The sequence below is a fragment of the Callorhinus ursinus genome, unplaced genomic scaffold (genome assembly GCF_003265705.2).
Source record: "Callorhinus ursinus isolate GAN/ISIS: 27379988/994484 unplaced genomic scaffold, GSC_fseal_2.0 scaffold62, whole genome shotgun sequence".
Lineage (NCBI taxonomy): Eukaryota > Metazoa > Chordata > Mammalia > Carnivora > Otariidae > Callorhinus > Callorhinus ursinus.
The window spans coordinates 1,720,241-1,747,014 of NW_027397124.1; the positions used below are offsets into that span (position 1 = coordinate 1,720,241).

The following is a 26,774-nucleotide window of genomic DNA, read 5'->3' on the forward strand; positions in this document are numbered from 1 at the left end:
TTACAATTCCATCACGATTAATTTTATTAAAGTCGTCGGGAGAAATTAAATTAATGTCTCTCTATTGATAACATGCATATCAGATGCCTCTTTTAGCCAAACAGAAAAACAAACCAAAACCAAATAAAAAAAAAAAATACTTCGTAATAACTCACCAGGAAACATTATAACATGAATGAGCTCTATTAATGTAAGACAACATGCTTTAATTAAGCACATACTATGGTTAAAAAAAAAAAAAACAAAACAAAACAGTGTAGCATCATCTGTCACCTGACACTCTCCAATTAATCATTTTAGCTTCCAGTCACATTGTCAAAAGCACAATGTCAAGTGCTTTTGTCAAGAGAAATTGTTATCTAAATTAAATCTGTATCTCGAGGATATTAGTCTCCCACGAAGTCCCTGTGTCCCATGGCGGCTCGCCTTTCTGCCTGTTGATGTTCTCCGGGAACCTAGTGGGTAAACTTTCACACGGGCCAAAGTGAGTCTGCGTCTTCGTGAGCCACGTCCCATCTGGAGAGAACGGTGCGCCCCGGGGCTGCCCGGCATTCCCTCTTCAGACCCACTCAGACTTTCTGGATCTGGAGTTGGCGAGCCCGTCGGGGGGCTGTAGCTGACCACATGGATAGCGCCGGCCAAGCCGGCTCCGAGACGCTAAGGGATGCTCCTCTGACCTTGTGGGACCTTCGCCCCTGGGGTCCTGGGAGACCTCTCCGTGCGGCCTACTCCCGGGCTCCTTGCAAGTCGTGGCCAGCTTGTCGCTGGCAGAGGATATGACCTCGCTCTCATCTTCATCGGGAAGCCCCATCCGCCCTGACACAGCTGACTTACCACTGGGGCTGTCGGCACCCTCCCCTCCAGTCCACAGGCCGAGGTGGATGGGCGCCCCCTCCTCCACCCACCCACCGTCGCGGGACATCTGACCCGGCTTAGCGCCCAGGCTCCCGGAGAGCCGGCGGCCGGCGGCGGGGCCCGGGGGATCTTCGGCGGGGCCCCAGCCCCCGCTTGTCCTCCAGCGCACGCTGCAGATGAGGTCGGCCACACTGAGCAGCAGGGAGAGCGCACTGACTGCCCACATGAAAAGCATCATAATGGACTTCTCCGTGGGCCGGGAGACGTAACAGTCCACCACGCCGGTGCAGGGAGAGTGGGTACAAGAGAATCTCTTGGGGACCAAGAATCCAAAGAGGAGGTAATGTGAGGCACCAAAAGCTGCCTCGGTCAGCATCCGAAGAAAGAGGTGGACGATGTAGCTGGAGGAGAAGTCCGGCACGGTCAGGTGGCGCGGCTCCCTGCAGGGCGGAGGGCGGCGCCTGTCCCCAGGGCTCCGGTCACAGGGGTCAGGACGGGTGGGACCGCCGTCTGGCCCGGAGAGTCCACAGGCGGCGAGCACAGCCCCTTTGTGGACCACGTAGACACTGAAAACGGCAGAAGGGAGGAGAACAGACACGCTCTGGATCAGCCAGAACCGCAGGTGGGACACCGGGGAGAAGATGTCGTAGCAAACATTGGCGCATCCCGGCTGCAGAGTGTTACACACAAACCTCTCCTGCTCGTCCTGGTAGACCGGGGAGCCTGCCAAGATGATCACCACCATCCTCAGCAGTATCATGAAGATAAGCCAGATCTTCCCTAGAAAGGAGGAAGCAGGAAGGGCACCATCACCAGCATACAAACATATGCCCTTCCGACAATAGTTTTTAAGTATTTTCAGGGGTGAGACTGGAGAACTGAGAAGTCAGTAAGCATGCATTTTAGTCCCCGAAGCAGCGGCGGCTAGTTAGCTCATCTGCCAAATATTTACGGAAGCCCTACAGTGTGTCAGACACTGTGCTGTACTAGTTGTTTGTAAAATGCTTTGCAATTGACAGATTTTAAAGAAGACTTAGAGACTAAAGATGTTTGATCTGGACTCCACTAGTTCAGACTTTTGGTAATGTCTCCTGGACTTAAAGTTCTAGAAAGAAAGTTGAGCTGAGCAAATTAATGATGTAAATAAGACCTTACTCTCTGCAGATAATAAGCTTTCTAAAGAATGTTAGCACATTTGTGTAACTGTGTGTAGCAAATACAAGCTGCTAATTATAGTTCAGTCATCTTTATTTTGGTCCAGAAGATCTTTATTTAATTGTTGCTTTATGGTCCTTGAAATCAAATTTCCTTAATGACATTCAACTTTTCAGATTTTTCAATGACTTGGAATTCCTTATCCTCTATTACAGTTATTATGAAATAATGAGGTTCCTCTTTCTTCAATTTATCATGAATAAATGAGACCAACCTAGGAAATCAAAATAACGTCAAAGTCCTATTTTCATATCACAGGTTAACTCTTTTGGAACACGTCTAAGACTCAGTTAAAATAATCTGCAAATATTTTGTTTTGTGACATGATACAGAAAACATCACCTGACATCAGAAAAACAGAACTCTATTATAAATGCAGTTAAGCTCAAAGAATAGCATTATGTGATCAAGTCATTGACTCAAACTTGTAAGACCAAGTTGATTTTGTTTAAATTCTACAAAATAATGAGTAAGAAAAATATCAACCACTTCATAGGCATATTTTAATGCTTTTCTCAAGTCTTTTTTTTATTTAAAAATATTTTATTTATTTTGACAGAGAGAGAGAGGGCACAAGCAGGGGTAGTGGCAGGCAGAGGGAGAAGCAGACTCTCTGCTGAGTGGGGAGCCCGATGCGGGACTTGATCCCAGGATCCTGGGATCATGACCCGAGCCGCAGACACGCTCAATCAACTGAACCACCCAGGTGCCCCTTCTCAAGTCTTTTTTCTAGGACACCCATACTTCTCTAAAAATTTGACATGTCTGCATCAAACTCAGAAATATTTATTACTTTCTTTTTAAAAAAAAAATAAACTAAAATTTGGATTTGGCTTAAATTGCACAAGAGAAATGACTAATCCTTAAAAATTAAGCTTCAAGGAAAAAGATGAACAAGAAGGAAGTGTAATCAAGGCACAAATTTCTCTTTAATTTTTACTGTATTGTTCCTTCTCCTGATTAGGTAGTCAGAGAAGAGTTACTCAAAGATACTCCTTCCACTGGCTTCAGTCTTCAGGCTCAGCATCTAACCATCAGTGAGAACAGCCCCCAGGAGAGAACACTCAATCCAAGCCTTCCTTAAATGACGGTGGAACTGGGGAGCGATTACAAGAAAGCTTGAGCACACAGCTCCCTTTCTTCCAGCAACAAACAGGCCAAGGAAAGTGGTGAAAACAAAAATGCAAGAGCTTTGGAGCTATTTCCTTTACTCACCCACAATGGTCATGTTGCAGTTGACAGTGATGAGAAGGAATCCCAGCAGGTCCAAACGTTCCATGTCTCCTGAGTGTCGCAGACTCAAGGCTGCTGGAGACATCGGAAGCCTGTGTTCTCCAAGAACACTTCTCCAAGAAGGTGGAAAATCTTTGCAGGAATAAACGTATCAATAAACGTACTGCTACAAAAGACTTAAAGGTGAGAGCTGCAGATATAAAGGGAAAGCTGTGAGCCCAGGAATGGGAGGTCAGTTTTTCTGTCTCCGAGCAGAGACGGCCCTGAGCTGTTGGCCTCTGAGGCAAAGTGTTCTTGACAACTGCAGTGACCAGAAGACAGCAGGAGTCATCTCTCATTGCGGGCTATTCTTACCCTCTTGAGACATTCCAGGCCCGTGGCAGTGTTCACATGTCTGTACTGGGAGAGCCAGACGCTTCAGGATATAATAGAAGTGACTACATTTAACCCAAGAAAGAAAAGGTTCTGTTAACTAGCCAAGGAAACTTCTCTACTAAAAAGGTGTTTCCTCCTTGCAAATATTTCCACAACCACTTCACTTATTAAAGAAGCACTGAAATGCTCATGTTTTGTCTTCTCTATGAAGCGTAGGTGAGAACACTGGCCCACAAGGGTCTGGCTCTCATTTTGAATTCCGGCATCATGGCTGAAAGCATAAATCTGCATATTAGACACATGTCCCAACTTTAGGCTGCGACTCCATTATTCTCTAGCTCTTTCCTGTCTGGCTGAGAGACAAGAGTTTTTTAGTTGGATACAAAAGACCTGGGGCAGCCACCTCGTCCCTGGGGAAGTCACCAAATCTCTCCATGTACCCTCACCTTGCATGAGGGAGAATCATGCTGTTCAGTCAGGGCTTGTGGGAGGCAGACACAAAATGATGGTGTTGAGAGCACCTGGCATGGAATGAGGGTGCAACAACTCAAATCAGTGGAATTTCGATCCCTAACTGGTGCCCCAAACCTTCATAGATTGCATCCTCCTTTTGTATGTACTAGCCCCATCTAGCCCAGGGCTGCTCCCATGGAATCAGCTTAATAAATGTCCATTAAATTCGTAATAAAGTATCACTGTCTGGACCTGCCGACATCAATCACAGTTGCATCAAAATCCTCTCGTGGCTGTCACCTTTCTATCTAGGAAGAGCCCATCCTGCAAGGCTGGGGATCTATCATCAGGGTGGAAATTGTGAACTTTAAAGGAATGATTTCAATTTTCCATGAAAGCTATTCTTTTATTCCCATCTTTTCTTCATTTCTGATCTATTCTTGACTTTGGTAATATCCCTAAAAAGATTCCCAGAAGAGGAGTACAACAAAGCTGCTTTCATCTTTATTCACATGACACGTTTCCATCCACAGAAAACATTTTGACCCCCTTGAAAGGCACAGTAGTTTTGCTATATTTTAGTCAAATGCTTCACCATGAACAATGAAATTTAGAGAAATTGTGGTTAAGTAAAAAAATATTGAAATAGCCATATGGTTCAAGTATAAAATAAAGGAAAATATCTTTCCCTCCTAATAGTCTGTTCATGACACTGGTTTAAAATTTGAAATACGAGGAAAGCAATTTCTGAATTTGCTGTGTGATATAATCTATCCTGAACATGGACTAATATAGAATTTTGCGATCTAGAGTAAATGGCTGTAACTTTTCATGCCTCAGTTTTCTCATCAGTAAAGTAGAAAAAAATGTGTCCCCTGCATACACAGAGTGGCTGTGATATGCAAAATGAGATCATAGACATGAAACTGATTTAAAAATATAAAGAATTACACGTGCATCTCAGGGTCTACTCCTCAGGGTTCCCATCCTTGGTCTATCCCTTTGCTCCTACAGCATCTTCTGAAAAGGTAATGCTGCCTGTTCTCTCTCCACCCTCATCTATTTTGCTCTTGCTTCTCTAAGTCCACACCATCTCCATTCTTTGCCTTTTTTTCTACTAAAGGATAGTTTTGCTCTGCCTGGAAATTTAAACCCCAGTAGCTGCCAGAAGCAAGATGTGGACAAAAGAGAAGGAGGATGTGGCTGGAGCATCAAACATGTGGCTCTCTATACAATTATCCCAGCCCCCCATCAGGCCTCCCCAGCCTCCCAGGCCTGGCACCCATGGCCCGTGTGGGTGCTGGTGGACATAGACAGCATGCTGGCCAACTTTGAGGCCAGCCTCCTGTGGGGCTTCTGCTGCAGCCTCCTAGGGGAGCCACAAGTGGCACTGGAAATACAACTTGGATTTAGTGTTTCTCAGTACTAAGCTCTGTGGCGGGACCCAGCAGACAAAGTGGCCAGTGTGTATGAAGCCCAGGGCTTTTTTCCTAGCCTTGGAGCTTATCCCTGGAGCCTTGGAAGCCATACAGGAGATAAACAACATGCAGGACACTGAGGTCTTCATCTGTACCAGCCCTCTGATGAACTATGAATACCGTGTGGGTAAGAAGTACCACTGGGGAAAGAATCCACTGGGGCCTCAGTTTGTGGAGTGCAATATCCTGTTGAGGGACAAGGCAGTGGTCTTGGGGGACCTGCCCACTGATAACAACACACCATTTGAAGCCAAGAGGAGATCCCAAGCTGGGAGCACATCTTGTTCACCTGCTACCACCAACCAGCATCTGGCCCTGCCCCCCACAAGGAGACGGCTGCTCTCCTGGAGTGACAGTTGGAGGGAAATCATAGGCCACAAGCAAGGGGCCAGGACAGTGGATGGTAGCTGGAGGAAAGGAAGGAAGGCCCCCAGGGAACCCCAGCAGAGCTGAATGACAGGGCAGTGTCATGGCGGTAGCCCCCAGCACTGTGGAGCAGGGAGACACAGTAACCTCCATTCTCACAAGCCAGCCACCTGGAAACTCACAAAATGGCTGGCAAGGAAACATGGTGGGAAACTCACTCAGGAACATTTTTAATAAAACACTTTGGCTCAAAAAAAAAAAAAAATTATCCCAGGGGCGCCTGGGTGGCTCAGTCGTTAAGCGTCTGCCTTCGGCTCAGGTCATGATCCCAGGGTCCTGGGATCGAGCCCCGCATCGGGCTCCCTGCTCCACAGGAAGCCTGCTTCTCCTTCTCCCACTCCCCCTGCTTGTGTTCCCTCTCTCGCTGTGTCTCTCTCTGTCAAAAAAAAAAAAATTATCCCAGAATCAATAGGGAGGTTTCTATTTGTGTGACTGTAGAGCAGAGGGAAGCTTTGGGGGAGTACTGTGTTCAATTCAATGGAAAAGAAATCCAGCGGGAGTCAGGGACATGGATATGGCTGAGTTGCACAAGATGGCATCCTGGGATTTGTTCACAAATGAACTGAGCAAAAAGGAAAGAGAAAAGCAGAGCCACATGCTATCCAGCCTTGGCTTACCCCCCTCTAGCTTAATGACATGGCCGAATTATTTAGGCCTGAGTTTTACCATCTATAAATTAGAGATGATACTTTGTTTTCAGAATTGCTGAGAACTAGTTACTTTAAATGAGGTTCTAGCACATTATTTGGCCTATAGGATGCTCTCAATTAATTACTACAGTCATTTCTCATTATTCATGGTAGTTGCATTACATAAAGTTGCCACAAACACTGAGTTAGAGATTGCTGGGGACTCCTTTTTTTTTTATGTTATGTTAATCACCATACATTACATCATTAGTTTTTGATGTAGTGTTCCATGATTCATTGTTTGCATATAATATCCAGTGCTCCATTCAATACGTGCCCTCTTTAATACCCATCACCAGGCTAACCCATCCCCCTACCCCCCCACCCCTCTAGAACCCTCAGTTTGTTTCTCATGGTTCGTCTCCCCTCCGATTCCCCCCTTCATTTTTCTCTTCCTACTATCGTCTTCTTTTTTTTTTTTTTTAACATATAATATATTATTTGTTTCAGAGGTACAGGTCTGTGATTCTTCAGTCTTACAGAAATCACAGCACTCACCATAGCACATACCCTCTCCAATGTCTATCACCCAGCCACCACATCCCTCCCACCCCCCACCACTCCAGCAACCCTCAGTTTGTTTCCTGAGATTAAGAATTCCTCATAGGAGTGAGATCATATGATACTTGTCTTTATTTGATTGACTTATTTCGCTTAGCATAATACCCTCTAGTTCCATCCACGTCATTGCAAATGGCAAGATTTCATTTTTTTGATGGCTGCATAATATTCCATAGTATATATATACCACATCTTCTTTATCCATTCATCTGTCGATGGACAAAGTCTTGGCTCTTTCCATAGTTTGGATATTGTGGACATTGCTGCTATAAACATTGGGGTGCACGTACCCCTTCGATCACTACATTTGTATCTTTGGGGTAAATACCTAGTAGTGCAATTGCTGGGTGGTAGGGTAGCTCTATTTTCAACTTTTTGAGGAACCTCCATACTATTTTCCAGAGTGGCTGCACCAGCTTGCATTCCCACCAACAGTGTAGGAGGGTTCCCCTTTCTCCACATCCTCGCCAACATCTGTTGTTTCCTGACTTAATTTTAGCCATTCTGACTGGTGTGAGGTGGTATCTCATTGAGGTTTTGATTTGGATTTCCCTGATGTCAAGCGATGTTGAGCACTTTTTCATGTGTCTGTTGGCCGTTTGGATGCCTTCTTTGGAAAAATGTCTGTTCATGTCTTCTGCCCATTTTTTGATTGGATCATTTGTTCTTTGGGTGTTGAGTTTGATAAGTTCTTCATAGATTTTGGATACTAGCTGATATGTCATTTGCAAATATCTTCTCTGATATGTCATTTGCAAATATCTTCTCCCATTCTGTCGGTTGTCTTTTGGTTTTGTGGACTGTTTCCTTTGCTGTGCAAAAGCTTTTTATCTTAATGAAGTCCCAATAGTTCAATTTTACCCTTGCTTCCCTTGCCTTTGGCGATGTTTCTAGGAAGAAGTTGCTGTGGCTGAGGTCGAAGAGGTTGCTGCCTGTGTTCTCTTCTAGGATTTTGATGGACTCCTGTCTCACATTTAGGTCTCTCATCCATTTTGAGTTTATTTTTGTGTGTGGTGTAAGGAAATGGTCCAGTTTCATTCTTCTGCATGTGGCTGTCCAGTTTTCCCAACACCATTTGTTGAAGAGACTGTCTTTTTTCCATTGGACATTCTTTCCTGCTTTGTCAAAGATGAGTTGACCAGAGAGTTGAGGGTCCATTTCTGGGTTCTGTATTCTGTTCCATTGATCTATGTTTTTGTGCCAGTACCATACTGTCTTGATGATGACAGCTTTGTAATAGAGCTGGAAGTCCAGAATTGTGATGCCACCAGCTTTGCTTTTCTTTTTCAAAATTCCTCTGGCTATTCGGGGTCTTTTCTGGTTCCATACAAATTTTAGGATTATTTGTTCCATTTCTTTGAAAAAAGTGGATGGTATTTTGATGAGGATTGCATTGAATGTGTAGATTGCTCTAGGTAGCATTGACAGCTTCACAATATTAGTTCTCCCAATCCATGAGCATGGAATGTTTTTCCATTTCTTTGTGTCTTCCTCAATTTCTTTCATGAGTATTTTATAGTTTTCTGAGTACAGATTCTTTGCCTCTTTGGTTAGATTTATTCCTAGGTATCTTATGGTTTTGGGTGCAACTGTAATTGGGATTGACTCCTTAATTTCTCCTTCTTCTGTCTTGTTGTTGGTGTATAGGAATGCCACTGATTTCTGTGCATTGATTTTATATCCTGCCACTTTACTGAATTCCTGTATGAGTTCTAGCAGTTTTGGGGTGCAGTCTTAGAACTAGAAGTCCTAGCCACAGCAATCAGACAAAAAAAGAAAAAAAAGGCATCCGAGTCGGCAAAGAAGAAGTCAAACTCTCACTCTTTGCAGATGATATGCTTTATGAGATTGCTGGGGACTCCTAGGGGAAATACAGAGTTGGTCTGGTCACCACAGTTTAGTCAATCAATCAACACATAACCTTGTTTTACGTGTGCTTCTGTTAGAAGATACCTTATTTAACATGTATGTTTTTTATATATATTTAATATAGTTGGCTCATTAACATTGACCTTGTAGCCTAGACAGCTGTAACTCATGCCTGAACGAAGTTCAACTAATGTGTTTTCACTGTGAGGCACGTCACAGGCTTCTTGCCCTCGGAACATCAGCATTTCAGCACTGTATTTGAGAGACATTTTAAACAGCAAAATCACCAACAAAAAGCACAAAAGTGTGAGGGGCACCTGGGTTGCTCAGTTGGTTAAGCATCTGCCTTCAGCTCAGGTGATCTCAGCGTCCTGAGATCGAGCCCCGCGTTGGGCTCCCTGCTCAAGGGAGTCTGCTTCTCCCTCTCCCTCTGCCTGCCGCTCCGCCTGCTTGTGCTCTCTCTCTCTGTCAAATAAATATTTTTTTTTAAAAAAGGGCACAAAAATTTGAAAAGCATGGCACTAAGTAGGCCTACACCCCCCCCCAAAAAAAGCTTATTTACAGCTCCTGAAACAAGAAGGCAGCCCATCAGCATCTTCCACCTCAGCTGGGAATGCACGTGCTGGGTCACAAACTCTTCAGTGCTCTGTGCATGTCCATGAATACCATGACAGCCCACAGGTGATGATTCTGAGTTTACAAAAAATATCATAGCAGTTAGGCAAATTTGCTAATACGGAGTCCATGAATAATGAGGATTGACTAATAATAAGAACCTACTAGAAGAAAGAGAAGCTGAAGCTGATGAAGGGTGGGTTCAGAAAACCAATGTGTCTCTCGGAGCCCCAGGGAGGGCAGAGTTATGATCATGGAGGGAGCGGTCAAGGTACACACCCCACCCACTCCCATTCTTACTTCAGTCAGAACACCTCCTCCACTTCTATCTTCATTATTTTTATGTTTTGGCCAAGATCCCCCTTTAATAAAGGAATGTGCCTCTAAAAAGAAATGTTAGGAATGTGGCCTATGTGAAAATAAGGATGAAAGGCAGCCTAATATCAAGGTTTAGAACACAAGTTCTGGAGTCTGACGACCTAGATGAAAATTATAGTTTCTTGACCATGTGACCTTGGGAAGCTACTTTCCTCAGTTTCCTCACTGAAAAAGCACATTATCTAACCCCTACCTGGAATGACTGTGAAGAACAGATGAGAGAATACTTAAAGCACAGAGAACAGCATCCAGCCAATGATGTGTACTCAAACCATCCGTCCTTATTCTTATCACCCCAAGAATCAGGTGCCAGTGAAGGTGGGGGTCTTGCAGTGGTTTCTCCTCCTGACGATGCGTGCCCCAGGGCCCTGAGCAGCCAGCCCAGAAATCTGGCAGGAGAAGGGTATATTTCCTCCCAGGTTCAAAGTGGCAAATGGCTACTAGGGAAATAGAATTCAGCTTCTGGAGGCTTGGAAATGATGGCATCTGTTTTGTTTCACTCTGTGTGTGTGTGTGTGTTTAAGGAATAGATTATCTAATTTGGGAAATGAAGGTTTTCATTGTTCTCAGGATTAAATGACTTTCTCAGAACTGGATAGAAAGCAAAGGTTCAGCATCAGCACAACAGACCAATCATGCCCGCAGTCACATTTCATGTGCATATGTAAATCCAGTAATAATTTATTATAACCACTTGCTTTTCTGGCAATATAAGCCTAAGTAATCCAGGGTGAACCAGCTCTGTGCAGACCTTCTACCACCCAAACCCACACACGCCCCCACGCCAGACTTACAGCTAAAAATTAACAACCTAGGCAACAAGAGATCCCAAAGAACAGGTACAAGGTGGAAATTTTCTTCTGCTGAGGAATTTTCTGCTCCTATGGTCCAAGAGCTATCATTCTTAGATTGTATTTTCAACTCCAGTTCAACTCAACTTCATGGCTTTTGGTGAAGACACCAAAGCAGATGTCTTCTCTCTACCCAGATGGCATTGACAGTGCCCCATGAAATTTGTTTTGCGGCCCTTAGGCTGGTTCTTATAAGCAGAGAGGTATGACTTCTCTCGCAAAGGAGGAAGAAACTTTCAGGTCAGATTTTCTTTGTGAAGAAAGTAAAAGCCTCCAGCATAAGCTTGCTTTATGTTCACAGGTCTTAGGAAGTGTATCAGAACATCCTCTGAAGGCTGAGTGCTATGGTTTAAATATCTGTGTTCCCCCAAAATTCATATGTTGAAATCCTAATCCCCAAGATGATAGTATTAGGAGCGGGACACAGCAAAAAGAATGGCCTTCTCTGAGCCAGCAGCTTTCCCTAACTAGACACGAAAATTGCCAGAACCTTGTTCTTGGACTTCAGCCTCCACAACTGTGAGAAAAAAATTTCTGTTGTTATAAGCTACCTAGTCTATGATAGTATTTTGTTATAGCAGCCCCAAATGGACCAAGACACTGTGATGTCAGTTGAAATCAAATCCCATGGATTTTCTCACCCTCCAGGCAGGAAGGAGTCATCCTCTCCTCATTACTGTTACTATCACTGACCTTTGAACTTAGTGATGCCTTTCAAAATATTGTTGATAGTGTGATGAACACAGGTAAGTCAACTCTTTACTGTGCACCTACTATGTCTCAGGCACTATTCTAGGCATTGGGTAAATGGCAGAGAATGAAACAGATGGACATTTCTGCCCTCTGCCCTTGTTGAACTTACATTCTAGTGGAAAGAACTGACAATAAACAAAATAAACATCTTTGGCAAAATGAATACTAATTAGATGGTGATAAATCCTAAAGAGAAGAATAATGCAGAGGAGGAAGTAGAGGATGTCAAGGTTTAGAGGGGTGACCAGGACAGCCTCCTTAAGAAGAGCACATTTGAACAAAGACCGAAGCAGGTAAAGAGGGGAGCCACCCAGATATCCTGATCCAGGATCAGACCTTCCGGATTAATCCCTATTCTCCTTTCTACTCTTCGTGGGCTTACACTCCATAGCACATTTTGAGTGTTTCTATATGTCAAAAAATCCTTTATAGGGCATGCGTACGGACCATATTACCTAGTGCAACCTCCCAGGAACACCATTTACCATCTTGGTCACAGGTTGAAGCACTCAAGCCACCCTACGGAGCAGGGCCCAGGCACATAGTCGAACTGTTTCCAGTTGTCCATGCCGTTTCCTCATACGGCCAGCACAGGTGTCCAACAGGGTCTGCACTTGCCACAGATACGCCTATTCCTTTCACTGGAGGCTTGTGTGTTTGTTTTCAGGTAGAGTCAAATCAGTGAAAAATTATTCATCAAAGCAGTTGCTAGTAGTTAAAGGAGAGAGACAGCACAGACTTCAAGGTTAGAAGGGCTGGATGCAGTCCTGGTCCCAAGCACTTACCGGTGATTGGCCTTGAACAAATATCAACTTACCTGAGCTTGTTTTGTTTTCTTGAAAATGGAGATGATAATACCTACTTCATTGAATTGAGGATTCATTCATTTCAAATGTATTGAGCACCCACTAAGAACTCTGCCAAGTCTTGGGAACGCAATCAAGAAAAAGCTAATGGGCTCCTGCCTGTGGCAGAAAGATAATTTTAAGATGCAGTAAATGAGGGGTGCCTGGGTGGCTCAGCTGGTTAAGCATCTGCCTTCGGCTCAGGTCATGGTCCCGGGGTCCTGGGATCGAGCCCCGCATCAGGCTCCCCGCCCCAGTGGGGAATCTGCTTCTCCCTCTCCCTCTGCGGCTCCCCCTGCTTGCACTCTCTTGCTCTCTCTCTCTGTCAAACAAATAAATAAAATATTTTTAAAAAATAAAATAAAATGCAGTAAATGAACAGTTACAGTAAAATGTGAGGGATATACCATAAAGAAAGTATGGGGTGCTGCTCTGTGGGAACACGTGAAGGAGCACCAGCTCACAGGTGCATTAGAGAGGACCTCCCGGAAGAATCTAGTCTCTTAGCTAGCATCTGAGGGCAAGTTATGAGGCAGTCACAAAATTCCTCCCTGATTTCATGATGTGCCTTTATTATTTTGGAAAAGGTAGTGGAAAATTGAAAAATAAAAATGATACTACTAGCAACCCAAAGTAAAGATCTCGTCAACCTCACAGATTTGAGTCACAGATAGGAGTCACTGATCAGACCCAAAGGGGCAAATCTTTGGCCTCAACAAAGAGCTAATTAGACTTAAGCTAGTTCAGTCTAGAAAGGAAAGAAAAAATTACAATTGCACCATAAACACAAATGTCTCAGGACGACTTCTTCAGAGCTCTCCAGAAATAGTAAGATGATACTGGTCTGTCACATATTTAAGTGAGAATTTTCAGAATTGCATTATGTGAGAAAATAAGAGACTGTCAGGCAGCTCCATTCTGGACATCACCTGGAGAGCTTACACCTCAAACTCACATGTTCAACCAAACATGATGCACTTTTTCCTGTGTTCTCTCTCTAGGTGAATGACACCAAGATCCACCTCACCCAAGGCAAAATTGCAGCATTCAACTTGTTTAAACATTTTTTTAAAAAATTTCATTGCTTAATGTTCTTTAGGATCTCCCCCTTGCCTCCAGGATGATGTCAAGCAGAGCTCACCAAGCCCTGCGAGGCCTGGCCTCCTCTCTCCCCAGCCCTGCATTCTGCCCGCCCAAAGACCTGAATTTCTTGCAGCTCCCCTGACCTGTGTGGCCTTGGAGACCTGCCACAGCTGTTTCCTACATATAGGGCACCTTACCGTCTCTGCGGCTGGCTTCCAGAGACTTCCTTCTCCTCCGCCCAAGAGCAGGTTAGGTATCCTCGCTGGCGCTCACGTAGCATCCTGTGCTTATGCTCGTGACGTGCGACTCTGGACAGTATCGATTGTGTACGGCCCTGCCCAGCCTCTCTGCCTCACCGCCTCAGCCCCCTGAAGATTACAGTTAGACTCTGGTTTTCCTCACTGCTCGGCAATCTTCCTTTACATTCATTGTTTCTCGGCTGAGCATCAGTTCAACTTAGCAATCAAGGGTAGAAAGAATATAATAGGAATACAATAGAAAAATGTGGATTTGAGTCTGAGACCCATCACTTACTCTGGGTCTTATTTCCTCCGTTGTAAAACAGGGATCATAATGGCACCTACCTCTTAGGTTGTTAAGAGAATTAAACAAAATACAACATGTAAACGGTCTGGCACAGTGGAAACATTCAATAAATGGTAGCTAGAATTAAGGTCACTTTGTCTTGTGTCTCCTATGTCTTTCACTTCATTTTTTTTTTTTCATAAAGGGCTGGCCTTTTTTGGTGAACCAGCTAGAGTGTTCCTTCCCTTTGCTCAATGAACAGGGTAGTCACAGTACCCCCGAGGGACTTTGAACACTTCCTGACTCAATTTCCTTGGGACTGGACATTTGTCGTCAACCATTTTGTCCCAACTTTTCTGTGTGGAAGGGAAGAAGACACTAGGTGGCTGTGACGTTATGTGAGCTCAGTGTTCAGTGAATAAAGAACAAACCAGTTCATGCCCGCCCCACCCCCCATGTTTCTCTCTGCCTGTTCTCTACCATGAAATACTAGAAGGGGGAATGAAGGAATTTGATCTATTTTAAAACTCGCAACTGTTAAATGCTAACCCTCCAAATATTCACAACCTCTTTGCTTGGTAACGAGTGATTAGCCTGTTTGTTATAAATGAAGGATATATTCAGAAGTCCTAGACAGTGGTGTCTCAAGGAGCAAGCAACAGTTCATTTGTCTCTGAGCCAATATCCTACCCTGCACACCAGCAATTTGAGAGACAGGGGATCTCCTCAGGCAGTCTTTTTAACTCAAGTTTTCTCTTAAGGAACAAAATGAAAGGAAGGTAGGGAGTATCCATTTCATTTGCTGCGATGCAGTTGGTACAGCCAGGACCTCCCCAGAAACTAGCCGTGCAATTACGAAGCTCTATTTCCGTATGAAAGCAAAGACAACAACAAAGCACAAAAATTAAGTGTGAGGAAAATGGACAAGGGTGTAAAATAGAGTGACTGGGTGATAATGCAGAGTTGGACCAGGCAGCATCAACCATCAAGAATATCACTTTTATATCTAAGAGTGTGATTTGTTTAAGAGTAGGGGACAGACAGCTTAGAGAAAAAACACACAGTGTCCTTCCCATGAGCCAGGCCTGACCTGGCCAGTGGACACAAATTCCTCGATTTTTTTTTTAAGTTTTAATTTAAATTCCAGTTAGTTAAAATACAGTGACATATTAGTTTCAGGTGTACAACACCCCCTTGCAACACCTGGTGCTCATCACAAGTGAGCTCCTTGATCCTCATCACCTATTTAGCACCCTCCCACCTCCCCGCAGGTAACCAGCGGTGTGTTCTCTATAGTTAAGAGCCTGTTTCTTGGTTTGCCTCTCTCTCTTTTTTTCCCCTTTGCTCATTTGTTTTGTTTCTTAAATTCCATGTATAAGTGAAATCATATGGTGTTTGTCTTTCTCTGACTTATTTCGCTTAACATAATACCCTCTAGCTCCATCCACGTCGTTGCAAATGGCAAGATTTCATTCCTTTTGATGGCTGCATAATATTCCATTGTGTATATACACCACATCTTCTTTATCTATTCATCAGCTGATGGACATCTGGGCTCTCTGCATAATTTGGCTGTTGTAAATAATGCTGCTATAAACATCAGGGGGCATGTATCCCTTTGAATTAGTATTTTTGTATCTTTTGGGTAAATACTTAGTAGTACAATCTCTAGTTCATAGGGTAGCTCTATTTTTAACTTCTTGAGGAACCTCCATACTGTTTTCCAGAGTGGCTACACCAGCTTGTGTTCCCACCAATAGTGTAGGAGGGTTCCCCTTTCTCTGCATCCTCACCAACACCTGTTTCCAGAGTTGTTGGGTTTAGCCATTCTGACTGGTGTGAGGTGATATCTCATTGTAGTTTTGATTCACACATTCCTTTATTTGATGGCTCAAGTTTACCCAATTAGTACGTGGAAGAACAGGAACTTGAACCGAGGGTCTGACATCAAAGCTCTTCACCCTGTAACCCCATAAGAGCACTATGGCCTCAGCTGTGAGGGAGCTACAAGAGAAACCTGGAGGAGTTTTAAAATTTTGTTTTGTTTTGCTTTTTTCTTCCCTAAAGAAGGTAATGGAGGGCTTATTCAGTGCTTCTGAAGTAGAGTGAGGGTTTCATTCAACAATAATAATACCATCTACTCTGTGTCAGACACCGTGTCCAGATAAGGACATAGGTGAATCAGACACAGCCCTTTCCAACAAGGAGGGGGAGGCAGACAAGTACAATTCTAACAGTAAGAACAGTGACCAACTTTCCAGATTCCAGAAGATCTAAGACATGGTCAATGTAAGAATAATGAATGATAAGGCCTATAATAGAGGTATATGGTGAGCACTGAGGAGAGAACTAGTATTTGTAGTGTGTGTGTTTACGTGTGTGTGTGTGTGTGTGTGTGTGTGTACACAGCCATGTTATAGATGAAGAAAATAAGGCTCCATGATATTTCATGACAGCCTAGGACCACACAGGTTATAATGGCAAAACTGGGGCTCTTTCCCAATTTATTTGACTCCAAAGTCCCTAGTCTATCCATGTTACAAAGAGATGGGAGCAACCGGGAAACTTGGGGAAAGCTTCATGGAGAAGCTCACATTCCCAGGCCACACTAGATGAGACTTATCTTTTGGGCAGTTCCTTTCTGGAACCAGCTAAGATCTATAGCTGGTTTGTTGGTAAGCTACTTTGATCTTTTTTGGAAAGAAGTGGCATAAATAAATTCAATCATTCATTAAGAGGCAACAAAGAGTGAGCTCTTCCTGTTAGCTGAGTTTGGATTTATGGGAAAGATCTTTTAGGGATAATCCATTCTAATCCCAACACTACCCCCAGGCAGTTTTCTTGGGAAATATGACTGAATTTTAAAAGATTAAATTGCATGTATAAAGTGGATTTTTAAGAATGATTTTTCCCAAGGAGTGGCTCCTTTCTCTTCTTAAGTGGGACTGGTTTAATTAACTATAATGAGTGTGAATCACCCTGAGAACAAATCTTTTATTTTTTATTTTTTTCAAAAGTATTCTCCTAATGTGAGTGCACTGAGGGCTCACTGCTTGCTTCCAGTGGGTAGAAAGCAGGGTAGAGGGCCTGTAGCAGCTCATTGCAAGACTTATTTATTGCAAGACTATGTATGCAAATACAAAGAGCAAAACTCCATATGGTCAGGAAATGGAAGCTTTAAGCTGACCAATTCCTAGGCCTCATCTAGGGTAGAGAGACACTTAGGTTCTGGCCAGCCAAAGTGAAGCTAGCTTGTTAAACAACTGAGTCAGTGAAGACTTTTGTACTTGTCTGCTAGAATTGTACTTGTCTGCCTCCCCCTCCTTGATGGAAAGGGCTGCGTCTGATTCACCTATGTCCTTATCTGGACACAGTGTCTGACACAGAGTGATGGTGTACTAAAGTAGACCTCCATCTTAAGTAATATTAACAATGATCCTCTACCAGGTTCCCAATTCTGAGAGTTGTAGTCGAACCTAGAAGTAAGTAAGGGTCAAGTAGCAACTTGGACATAGCAGGGATGACTAAATAGTTACTACAATGTTTTTAAGACCAGGAACTAATACCTAAAGATGGAAAACAGCCAACAAGAGCTAATGATGTATTGGATTCAAAAACTGAAAGGCAGATGCTTAAGGAAAAATACATGAGATATATCTTTTAATCTTTTAATTGCTGTGTGTGTGTGTTCTGTATTTTTCAGCCTTATTGTGAGCTCCTTGAGGTCAAAGCCAAATCTGTTAAACTGTTTTTCTGTCCCCTTAATAATGCCCTAGGTTAGTTTACTCAGTAAATCCATGGTGGTAAAGACAACCTTGCAAGTAGCCGAGTAGTATTTCCCTTTTTAATTTAAAACAGCAGCTATAGATCTTATTTCGTGATTGACTAGTTTATATAAATTGAAGTTTTGTTATCAGATGCATACCTATTAAGATTTTTACGTCTTATTGATGAATTGACCCTTTTATAATTATGAAATGTCCCTCTTGATCTCTAGTAATGTTCCTTGTCCTGAAGTATATTTTTCTGATGTTAATATAGTCATTTTCCTCGTTATTTTTGTTTTCTTTTAAATTCTTGAGTTTATTTAGAATAATTGTCTGCTAATTCCATCATCTGGATCTATTATATCTGGGTCTATTAATATTGACTGATTTTTCTCCTCATTGTGGGTCACATTTTCCTGTTTCTTCACATGTCTAGTTATTTTTATTGAATGCTGGACATTCTGTGTGTTACATCATTGAATGCTGGGTTTTATTTTCCTTTAAAAAGTGTTGAATTGATTTGATGGGCAGATAAATTGTTTATGATTATCAGTTTGATCTTCCTGAGGCTTGTTTTAAGTTTTGTTAAAGTGGATCTAGTTTGGCCCCTTTGAAGGTATTACATTTCTAAAGTCTTTACTGACTCAGTTGTTTAACAAGCTAGCTTCACTTTGGCTGGCCAGAACCTAAGTGTCTCCCTACCCTAGATGAGGCCTAGGAATTGGTCAGCTTAAAGCTTCCATTTCCTGACCATATGGAGTTTTGCTCTTTGTATTTGCAGCTTAGTATTCAGCCAAAGACTCAAGGGAACTTCTATGCACATTTCTGGAGTTCTATATAGCTCCCTTTTCTCTGGTATCTTACTCTACACTCTCTGGCTCTGTCAGTCTTCCCAAACTCTGATCTCTGTCTTCTCAACTCAATGAGACCTCCATGCTCTGCTTGGGTTTTCCCTGGGTCCAGTCCAAAAACTGCCTCCAGATAAAAAGCTGAAACAATTGTAGGGTTTACTTCATTTTCCCCCCTAAAGTCAGGGATCACAGTCCTTTGCTGCCTATTTTCAATAACTGAAAACTTTTGCTTCACATATTTCATATCCAGTCTTTTTAGTTATTTACAGTGGGAGGTCTAGTCCAATATCATTTATTCTGTCATGACTGTGGGCAGAAACCCCACTTAAGGATCTGTGTCAACCTTGACCCCAATATCCATAGAGAAAGAGCAATATTTTTCTCCCATTAATCTTTAATTTATCCTTGCTATATGGAGATGTGTACTTGCTGCCAGGATTCTGCAAGTAACTTGATCTGAAGTATCCTAACCAGGTCATGAAAATGATAGGTAAACCTGGCTATCATCACGTATGGAGCAGACTGAGTACCCTTAAGAAAGAAAAAATGAAAAGCAAGAGAGTGGAAGAGGAGAAAGAGCAAAGGAAAGAGGCGGGGAAGAGAGAAAATCATATAAGAAGAATGGATAAGGAAAAGAACAAGAATTTTAAATCTCCATGAATTAAGTTTTTCAGAAGAATAACACTTCTGCCTACAGCCAGGGGTGCTGTGAGCATGGAGGCACAGATGAGAAAAAGGGGACAAAAGTTTCTCTTTTTATTCATTGCATTTTCTTCCTTTTGCAAGGAAGGACATATTTATGATAAGAAATCCTTATAATAAGACAATGAAAAGTGATAATGATAGTGGAATATTTTAACTTAAGAACTCTTTTTAAGTTATGAAATGAAGACAATGGATTTTGGCAATGGAGTGAAGGTGGGTATCGCGTGCTGGAGATGTCAATGAATAGGTATTCTAGCTGTGCCAGACAACACAGCTAACACACTTTAGCTCCTTTCAGCTTCCACAGCAAAATGGCTTACTACGTGTAGTCTATGACATCAGTAAATAATCCATCCTAGAAGGCAGCAGGTGTTGAGTTCTTCTTACTTGTATTTCTAATTTACTACTTGTAGTCCAGACTTAGCTCTTTGGAAACAAAGCCCATACTGTTGCCATAGTTGCCAGAGTTATCGAAGCTAAGGGCATTTTTTTCTGACAAAAGACAAATGGCTGGAAATTAAATGTATTTTTATTGTTGATGTTGTTATTTTGTTTTGTTTTGTTGGCTCAGTGGGAAAAAATTCTACGATTCAACAAAAATCCTCAGTAGTAGACCGAACAGGCTGCCTATGGCAGGGGATTTCCTAGAAGTGTTTGCTACCATTTCTCAAAGACAATCAAAATCTAAAACTAGTCATTTCCTGTTTCTCCCTCTTTTTTGCCAAATTGGAACACTGAGACAGACCAGAAACTGAAGATGTGAGAAAATGTCTCAAAGTACAGCTGTTTTAAAATGGCCATTAGGAGCAACGTAAGTGTCCAAAGTGAGTATGTGCATGAGCTTCTGACATTAGCTATGTGGATGTTTCCTCTACTTGCAGCTGAGAGGAGAAAAGCCTTCCCCTAAAGGATACTTCCAAGCAAGAATTTATTTTGGCCATCGACATGAGAGCCTGCTGAGTTTCTCTGCCTCATCCACCACTCTCTCTACTATAAGTGAGGGTAGCTCAGAAGGAGGTGACACTCATTGATTCTAAACTAAGGAAGGTACTTTCAGCAGATGTGGGGTGGGAGTGCATTTTCTGATCCACACTGTCAAAACAAGGATTTAAAGAGAGCAGGGGTATGCCTGTGCCTCCCTTCAATGGTGCTCTTAATGTGTCTGCAACAAGTGAAACCCTAATTAAAAATGATATTTGTGATGGGGAACCAGAGCACACAGTGGCTGCACTGTGGCTGGGCTCAGTCCTCTGATGAGTACTCTCTGTTTGTTGACTGCCATTCTAAAGTCTCAGCTAGATAGGGGGCCAGTTCAGATGACCTTGGCAATGGCAGCACCAGCAACCCACAATGGATGGAAGGGGACGGGTGTTATCTTCAGATGGGGAAGACAATGTGACTAGTGCCATCTAAGTACTTATCATCTCATGAGAGAGAGAAGAAGCACACATTCCCAGGCAGCACTGCGAGAGCGGGGAAAAGACCTCAGACATCATTGGCTCATCTGAAGGAATTCTTCAGACGTAAAAGAGCAAAAATGGGAAGTTAAGAAAATTGTTATGGGCTGAAGTGCGTTTCCCCAAAATTCATATGTTGAAGTCCTAACCCCCAATGCCTCAGAATGTGACTGAATTTGGAGACAGAACCTTTAAAGAGGCAATTAAGTTAATAGGCCATTGGGATGGGCCCTAATCCATCCAACCGGTGTCCTTAAAGAGAGGTTAGGATATACACCTGGGACACAGGAACACAGAGAACCACCACAAAACGACACCGGGAGAAGGCAGCCATCCGCAGGCCAAGGAGACAGGCCTTCGGAAGAAACCAACTCTACCTACACTTTGATCTTGGATTTCTAGCCTCCAACACTGCAACAAAATTGATTTCTGTTTTGTAAGCCGCCCAGCCTGTGGTACTTTGTTCTGGTAGCCCTTGCAAACTGATATACAAGGTGAAGGAATTTGTCCAAGTTCACATAAGAATTTGGAGTCAGAGCTCTGAATCTTCCAGAACCGCAACCTTCCCGTTTAACCACAGAGCTCACACATATGTACATAACAGAGGAGTCACTCAAACTTCCAGAGGGTTTTTTTCTGTATACTTCTATGAAGCCATAGAGCCTATAATGGGAAAATGTGTGCAATTTAAATGCTACTTACAGTGGTCATGAGAAACCCAACTCTGGAGACTCACATTAGAAGCAGAGCTGGTGTTGGCACAGCAAACACTCTGAATCTGATGTCTTGGGGCACAGGCGCTGGCAATGGGGACGTGTGTGACCAAGCCCGAGAGAGCGCTGTGAAGGGGGGGCCTGTGGCAATGGGCTGAGTTAAGCTTCAGGACCTCTGGCCCCTTCCTAGCCGGTTCCAGCCTGTTCTGGGTGGTAAGTGCCCTTGCTACCGCCACCAAACACGCCCAGCTTAAGGGTAAATGCCTCCTGGGTTCCTGTGGTGCCTAAGAGCTTAGATCAGAGCTATTTTTGAATGACTGTGCACAAAGAACGAATAAATAATTCCTGCTTAACTGCAAGCTGCTTCAAGGCCAAGTCCCTAAATCTTCGGATGCTCTTCTCATATAGAATGTCCACGGGGCACTCTCTCTCTCCCTGTACATTTGGGCAGAGCTCTCCACACCTCACCTTTTCTTCAGGCCTCCCACCCAGTATCAGGCCACCAGCCCAGCCTGCCTGAAAATGTCTTTAGCCTTGTTGGTGGAACAGAGTCATTTCCCTTTAAGGTGGTTAGCTCGTGTGTTTTCATGCTGTAGCTCTCTATGAAATGCCTCCTCCCTCTGGCTTTACTGTACCACTCACCAGACCTTATGTCAACATGGTGATTTGCTATCTGCAGGCTGTTTCCCCTCCCAGCTGACACGTGTGCTGGGCTGGGGGAGTCTCGGAGGCAAGGAGTCTCCAGCCTGGGCAACTGGGCAGATGGGGCTGCCATTCCCTGAGAGGAGCACCTCAGAGAAGGACCGTGGGTGGGGAGGGAGAGAGAGCAGAGATGTCTGTGACAGTTGGATGTGCGCCTGCCCTGGGCTGGAGGCAAGACTCAGAAAGCCTCAAGCAGAAGGCCGACTGGTGAAGGACCTGCTCATTGGAGGCATTTCCTTGATTTCTCAACACGTCCCTGCCTTTATCAGCTGTATCACAGGTCCCCACTAAAGGCAACTCCCCTTTTTGTAGATGTACAGTGAGACATCCATTTTGATACATAAGGTATTGGCCTCTCTGCAGAAGCAGGCATAGGAAATATCACCATCCCAACCCACCGCGAAACACCTTTTCCCTAACTTCGTTCCTGCTGCCACCTTCTCCCCAAATTCCTCTTTCATCCTCCCTCTCCAAAGGCAGCTACCCCTATGCACCCACGAGCTACTTGTTCAAGCCTCCTTTGCCAAAGGGAATGAGGGGGTGTGCTGCACGTCAGCCAGTTTGCACTTTTTCTGCTACGATCATCAGTGGGAAGCTGGAGCAATCTTGTCTTCAGACGCAAGCCAGGCCTTCGGGGACTTGCTGAGGAATAATGCTCAGTGGGTGGCAGTAGGCGTGGCTTGGATGACTTCCTCCAAGCAAAGCCAGAGGGATGTGATCATTAAGACCTCTTGAATCAACAGGGAATAGATTTTCATAAATGAGTCAGCTCTCATAAAGCTGGCACGTCTGCATCTAGCCCTTATCTGTGCCTTTCTGGAACCTCCTACCACCCTCAAGGCCCTGAGCATCCAGCCTTGGGCTTGGGCTAGGACTCCACATAAATAAACTGCAATGCTGGAAAATCTGGTGTTATGCCCAGTTGTTCCAGTTATTTCGGGACATTTTCCTGCTAACAGGTTGTCCCTGATTACCACACTTTCCCCCAGGAGCGTCAAGTTGTCAACCCAATTCATCTGAAGCTGACAAGTCTTTGATCTGAGGGCTTAAGAATAGAGCTTGTTTACTCTAACAAGTATCATATGCAGTCAGAATCTGGATGGGGAAAACGTCTTAACATAATTTAATACCAAAATTCTTCTTTATATACACAACAAGATGCATAAGTACCTGAAAATTTTTATTCACAAAATCACAGATATTTCAATAGCTAGGGACATTTCGCCAGTATTTGGTTCCAAGAGATTTGATCACTGAGATTCAGGGGAAGTTGCAAAAAAAGCCATAGACCCTGATCAGGGAAAGTAGTGGAATGAGTCTAATAGGTTGTACCGAGTTAGGCTAATTGTGTACTGTGGACATAGATGTGCTGCAGGGCAAATCTGTATTCTATGTAAACTCAAAAGAACAGGGCTGGGAAGATGAAAAGAGTCATCAGGAGGACTTAGAGACTATCTTGCCTTGTTAGTACTAAAGTTTCCTATTGTAGCAGTGTCCCTAGACCTTGTGTTTGTAACACAATTAGAGCTTTTAAAAAGTTTTGGAAAGCGGCAAGTCAAGCAATTTGCAAAAGCAAAGGTCCTCTTGTGGAAACAACAAAGTAGAGTATGCTTTGCTGTGAGCAATTTCTGCTACTGACCAGTGAGTGAAAAGATAAAATATGTAATTGGAGCTAAAAACCTCAAGCACCCACAAGTGTCCAATTTCACGTTCAAAATGCCGTGTCTAGGACCAGCCAGTGGGTTTTTCAAAGCCCCCATTTATTAGAGCATGAAGGTAGTGAGGGAAGGCAGCACTGTGGATTAATGAGCTGGACACCTAAGGGGGCAATGGGTGGGAAAGTATTTTCATTGGTATTCAGTACTAGGCTCTTTAATAAATAGACCATTGACGACTGGGAGAACTCTTTTCTATTTGCTCAATTCTTTTCAAGCAGTGGATTTGCACTCACAAGACTTTTTAAAGCAATATTTTCTTGATGCTCTGTTGTTAATGTCACCAGGATGTCTAGGGAAGCAAAATGAACAGAATCTGAAAGTCCAAGAAATCACGTGAAGCTTGTCCTTCTTCCTGGCAGACTTTTTAACAATGGACTGGTTAAGAATCAGCTTGGCGTGAGTTCAAATCCCCGCTCAGCCCTCCTCGAGTTAATTAACTTCTCTTCACCTAAGTTTTCTCAGCTGGAAAGTGGGGGAAATAATACCACTGCAGATGGTAACTGGGGAATTTAAAAATTAATGTGAAAAGTGATTCTTAAACTTGTTTCTTAGACCCTGAGGTCTGCTCGTGGTATTGCAGGAATGGCTCAGTGGGTGGAAAGCGGCCGTGCATGATTTCTTCCACTAGAGCAGATCCGGGTGTCTGTGCCGTAAGTACACCGGGGTTCCAGAAAGGAGTTCGCCGTGCGAAAGCGCTGTGCTGCGGGCGCAGACAAGCCGGAGCCCTGGTGTGTGCACGGCTGGCGGGAGCTCGCGGGCAAACGCAGCTGCTAGCACGGACGGAACCGGGACCGTGCCTTAGGCCGCTGGCCCCCACCCTGTTGGCCCCGCGGCCTCGGCCGGGTTCAGGCGCCTCAGCCGCCGGGCCGGGGGCCTCCAGGGCACACCGTCTTCTTTCTCACAACCCTGAGAGCAAACTGAGGATGATTCTGGTAGAAGGGGAAGGGCGTTGCCTGGGACGGAGGGCACGTCCGAAAGCTTCCTAACTCCCAGGGTTCTTCCGGAAGAGCCTGGTGAGCCCAACCAGTGAGGAGTGGGGCCAGATGATCCTCCCGGGAGTTGTACTTTATAATCATTAACGGGGAGCAGCAGCTCATGAGAGAAGCTCCAGTCGGGGCCGGAGCCACCAGCGGGCTCGGGGACCCGGCAAACGCCCCCAACGTGGCCAGAACACCTTCGCCCGAAGAGCAGAAGGGGCCGCCGCGCCGCCGTGCGCTTTTCCGAGGCTGCGCCGTGGCCCGCTGTGCCCTCGCGAGTGACGCTGGCAGACGCTCCAGGCGGCGAGCAGCACGAGGAGGGCTGGCCGGGGCTCGCTCAGGCCCCCAGCAGCCCCAAATACTTGTCCCCTGCCTCGTGATGCAGACCAAATTCTGACTCTTCCTCCTTTCCCCCGGATGCCGGGGAGGTCAGCGCGAACGTGGTGAGCACGGATTCGCCACCGAGCACAGACCACGCGCGTCCGCCTGGCGCCTTGTGCTCCAGGTTGGACGGAGCTGCAGAGACATTCGGGTAGGGGGCGTCTTCTAAAACTCCAGGGGAGAAGCCACGGAGCGACAAAAATAGGTCATTTATAAATGGTTGGCAGGGAACCTGCGTGGCGTCCCTCTAAATGCCCTCCTTTCGCCATGGCTCAGTCTACACCTTTGCTCAATGGTCTCCAGGCCTTTTAGGGCTGGAAGGGAGGCTTTCTGCCGGGACTGGAGAAAGTTTCTGATCCACGGCTTTGCAAATGATAACTGGGAGCTGATGCCAAACATCTTGATTACAGCCCTCTGGTAACTATAGTAAGAAAGAGAGGCAGCGTGGCAAAAGCACCCTACTCGGAGGAGAAACCAAATACTGTCTTTGACCACACGTCCCACCCGCGGGATTGCTGAGACCGCCAGGCCCCTGCCCACTTGGTGAGGCATCAGACAGGCCCCGGGAGGCCCTCGGCGGCCCAGCCCCTGCCGCAGTTCTCAGTTGACACGAGGACAAGCCTGGCATCTCCAGCCCTGCACAGCGGCCACTTTTCGAGGGTCTTCCCTACACAGAGCGGACATGCACGCTCTGTAACTAGTACTGACCGCCGGGTCCAGTTCTCCCCTCCAGAGCCCCTACATCTACTCCATTTTTCAGCATCTTCGTTCAGTCCTCCTCAGTGCAGATCTCACAGGCCCTCCCGGCATTGGGAGAGGCTGAGACCAGTTCCCCATTAGGATATTTTATTTCCTCATCCCATCAACATTATTTACGGAACCTAGAAGGGGCGTTTTTCTAAGCTCTGTGGATACAGTGGCGAACAAGACAGAATATCCTTGGTTTCAGAGAGCTCATGGGGGCAGGGTGGGCGGTAAAAGTTTCTATCTGCTCAGGAAGGACTGGTCACACGAGTAACCATCAGAACTGGTTTAAAACCCATTCTCATGGGTGGGTGAGAGCATCCCAGCAGCAGCCTGGCCAGGCATGAGCGCCAGTGCCACCTCAGTAGCCACGCCTCCACAGGTCAAGGTCAAGCAAGCCCCAGGTGCTCTGGGAACTGACGGCGCCGGGCCCCTTGCTCCCCAGCACTCTGCCCTGGGCTCAGAGACAGCGCCTCACAGCTGTCCATCCCTCAGCAAGCGGGAAACTCAGCTTTCTGTCACAGAGGGAGGGACAGCTCTGCCTCGGGTGGAGAG

General features: G+C 44.8%; 1 protein-coding gene and 1 pseudogene across 4 annotated transcripts; one reads left to right on the forward strand and one right to left on the reverse strand.

Moving 5' to 3' along the window:
- Window positions 1-13,687, reverse strand: GJD4 (gap junction protein delta 4). 4 transcript variants are annotated; one of them, XM_073885452.1, is made up of 4 exons: window positions 12,569-13,687; window positions 12,237-12,459; window positions 3,286-3,435; window positions 1-1,635 (listed from the first exon to the last, which is right to left on the reverse strand). In XM_073885452.1, exons 3-4 carry the CDS (start codon window positions 3,386-3,388, stop codon window positions 560-562), a joined length of 1,179 nt encoding a protein of 392 aa, XP_073741553.1. In that variant the 5' UTR covers window positions 3,389-3,435; window positions 12,237-12,459; window positions 12,569-13,687; the 3' UTR covers window positions 1-559. The 4 variants fall into 4 exon arrangements, with proteins under 4 accessions (XP_073741553.1, XP_025741647.1, XP_025741645.1 ...); XM_025885862.2 differs by lacking the exons at window positions 12,237-12,459; window positions 12,569-13,687 and having other exon boundaries at window positions 1-1,421; window positions 1,548-1,635; window positions 3,286-3,526; XM_025885860.2 differs by lacking the exons at window positions 12,237-12,459; window positions 12,569-13,687 and having other exon boundaries at window positions 1-1,421; window positions 3,286-6,315.
- Window positions 4,947-24,891, forward strand: LOC112834377 (5'(3')-deoxyribonucleotidase, cytosolic type pseudogene; annotated as a pseudogene).
- Window positions 24,892-26,774: the final 1,883 nt, after the last annotated feature.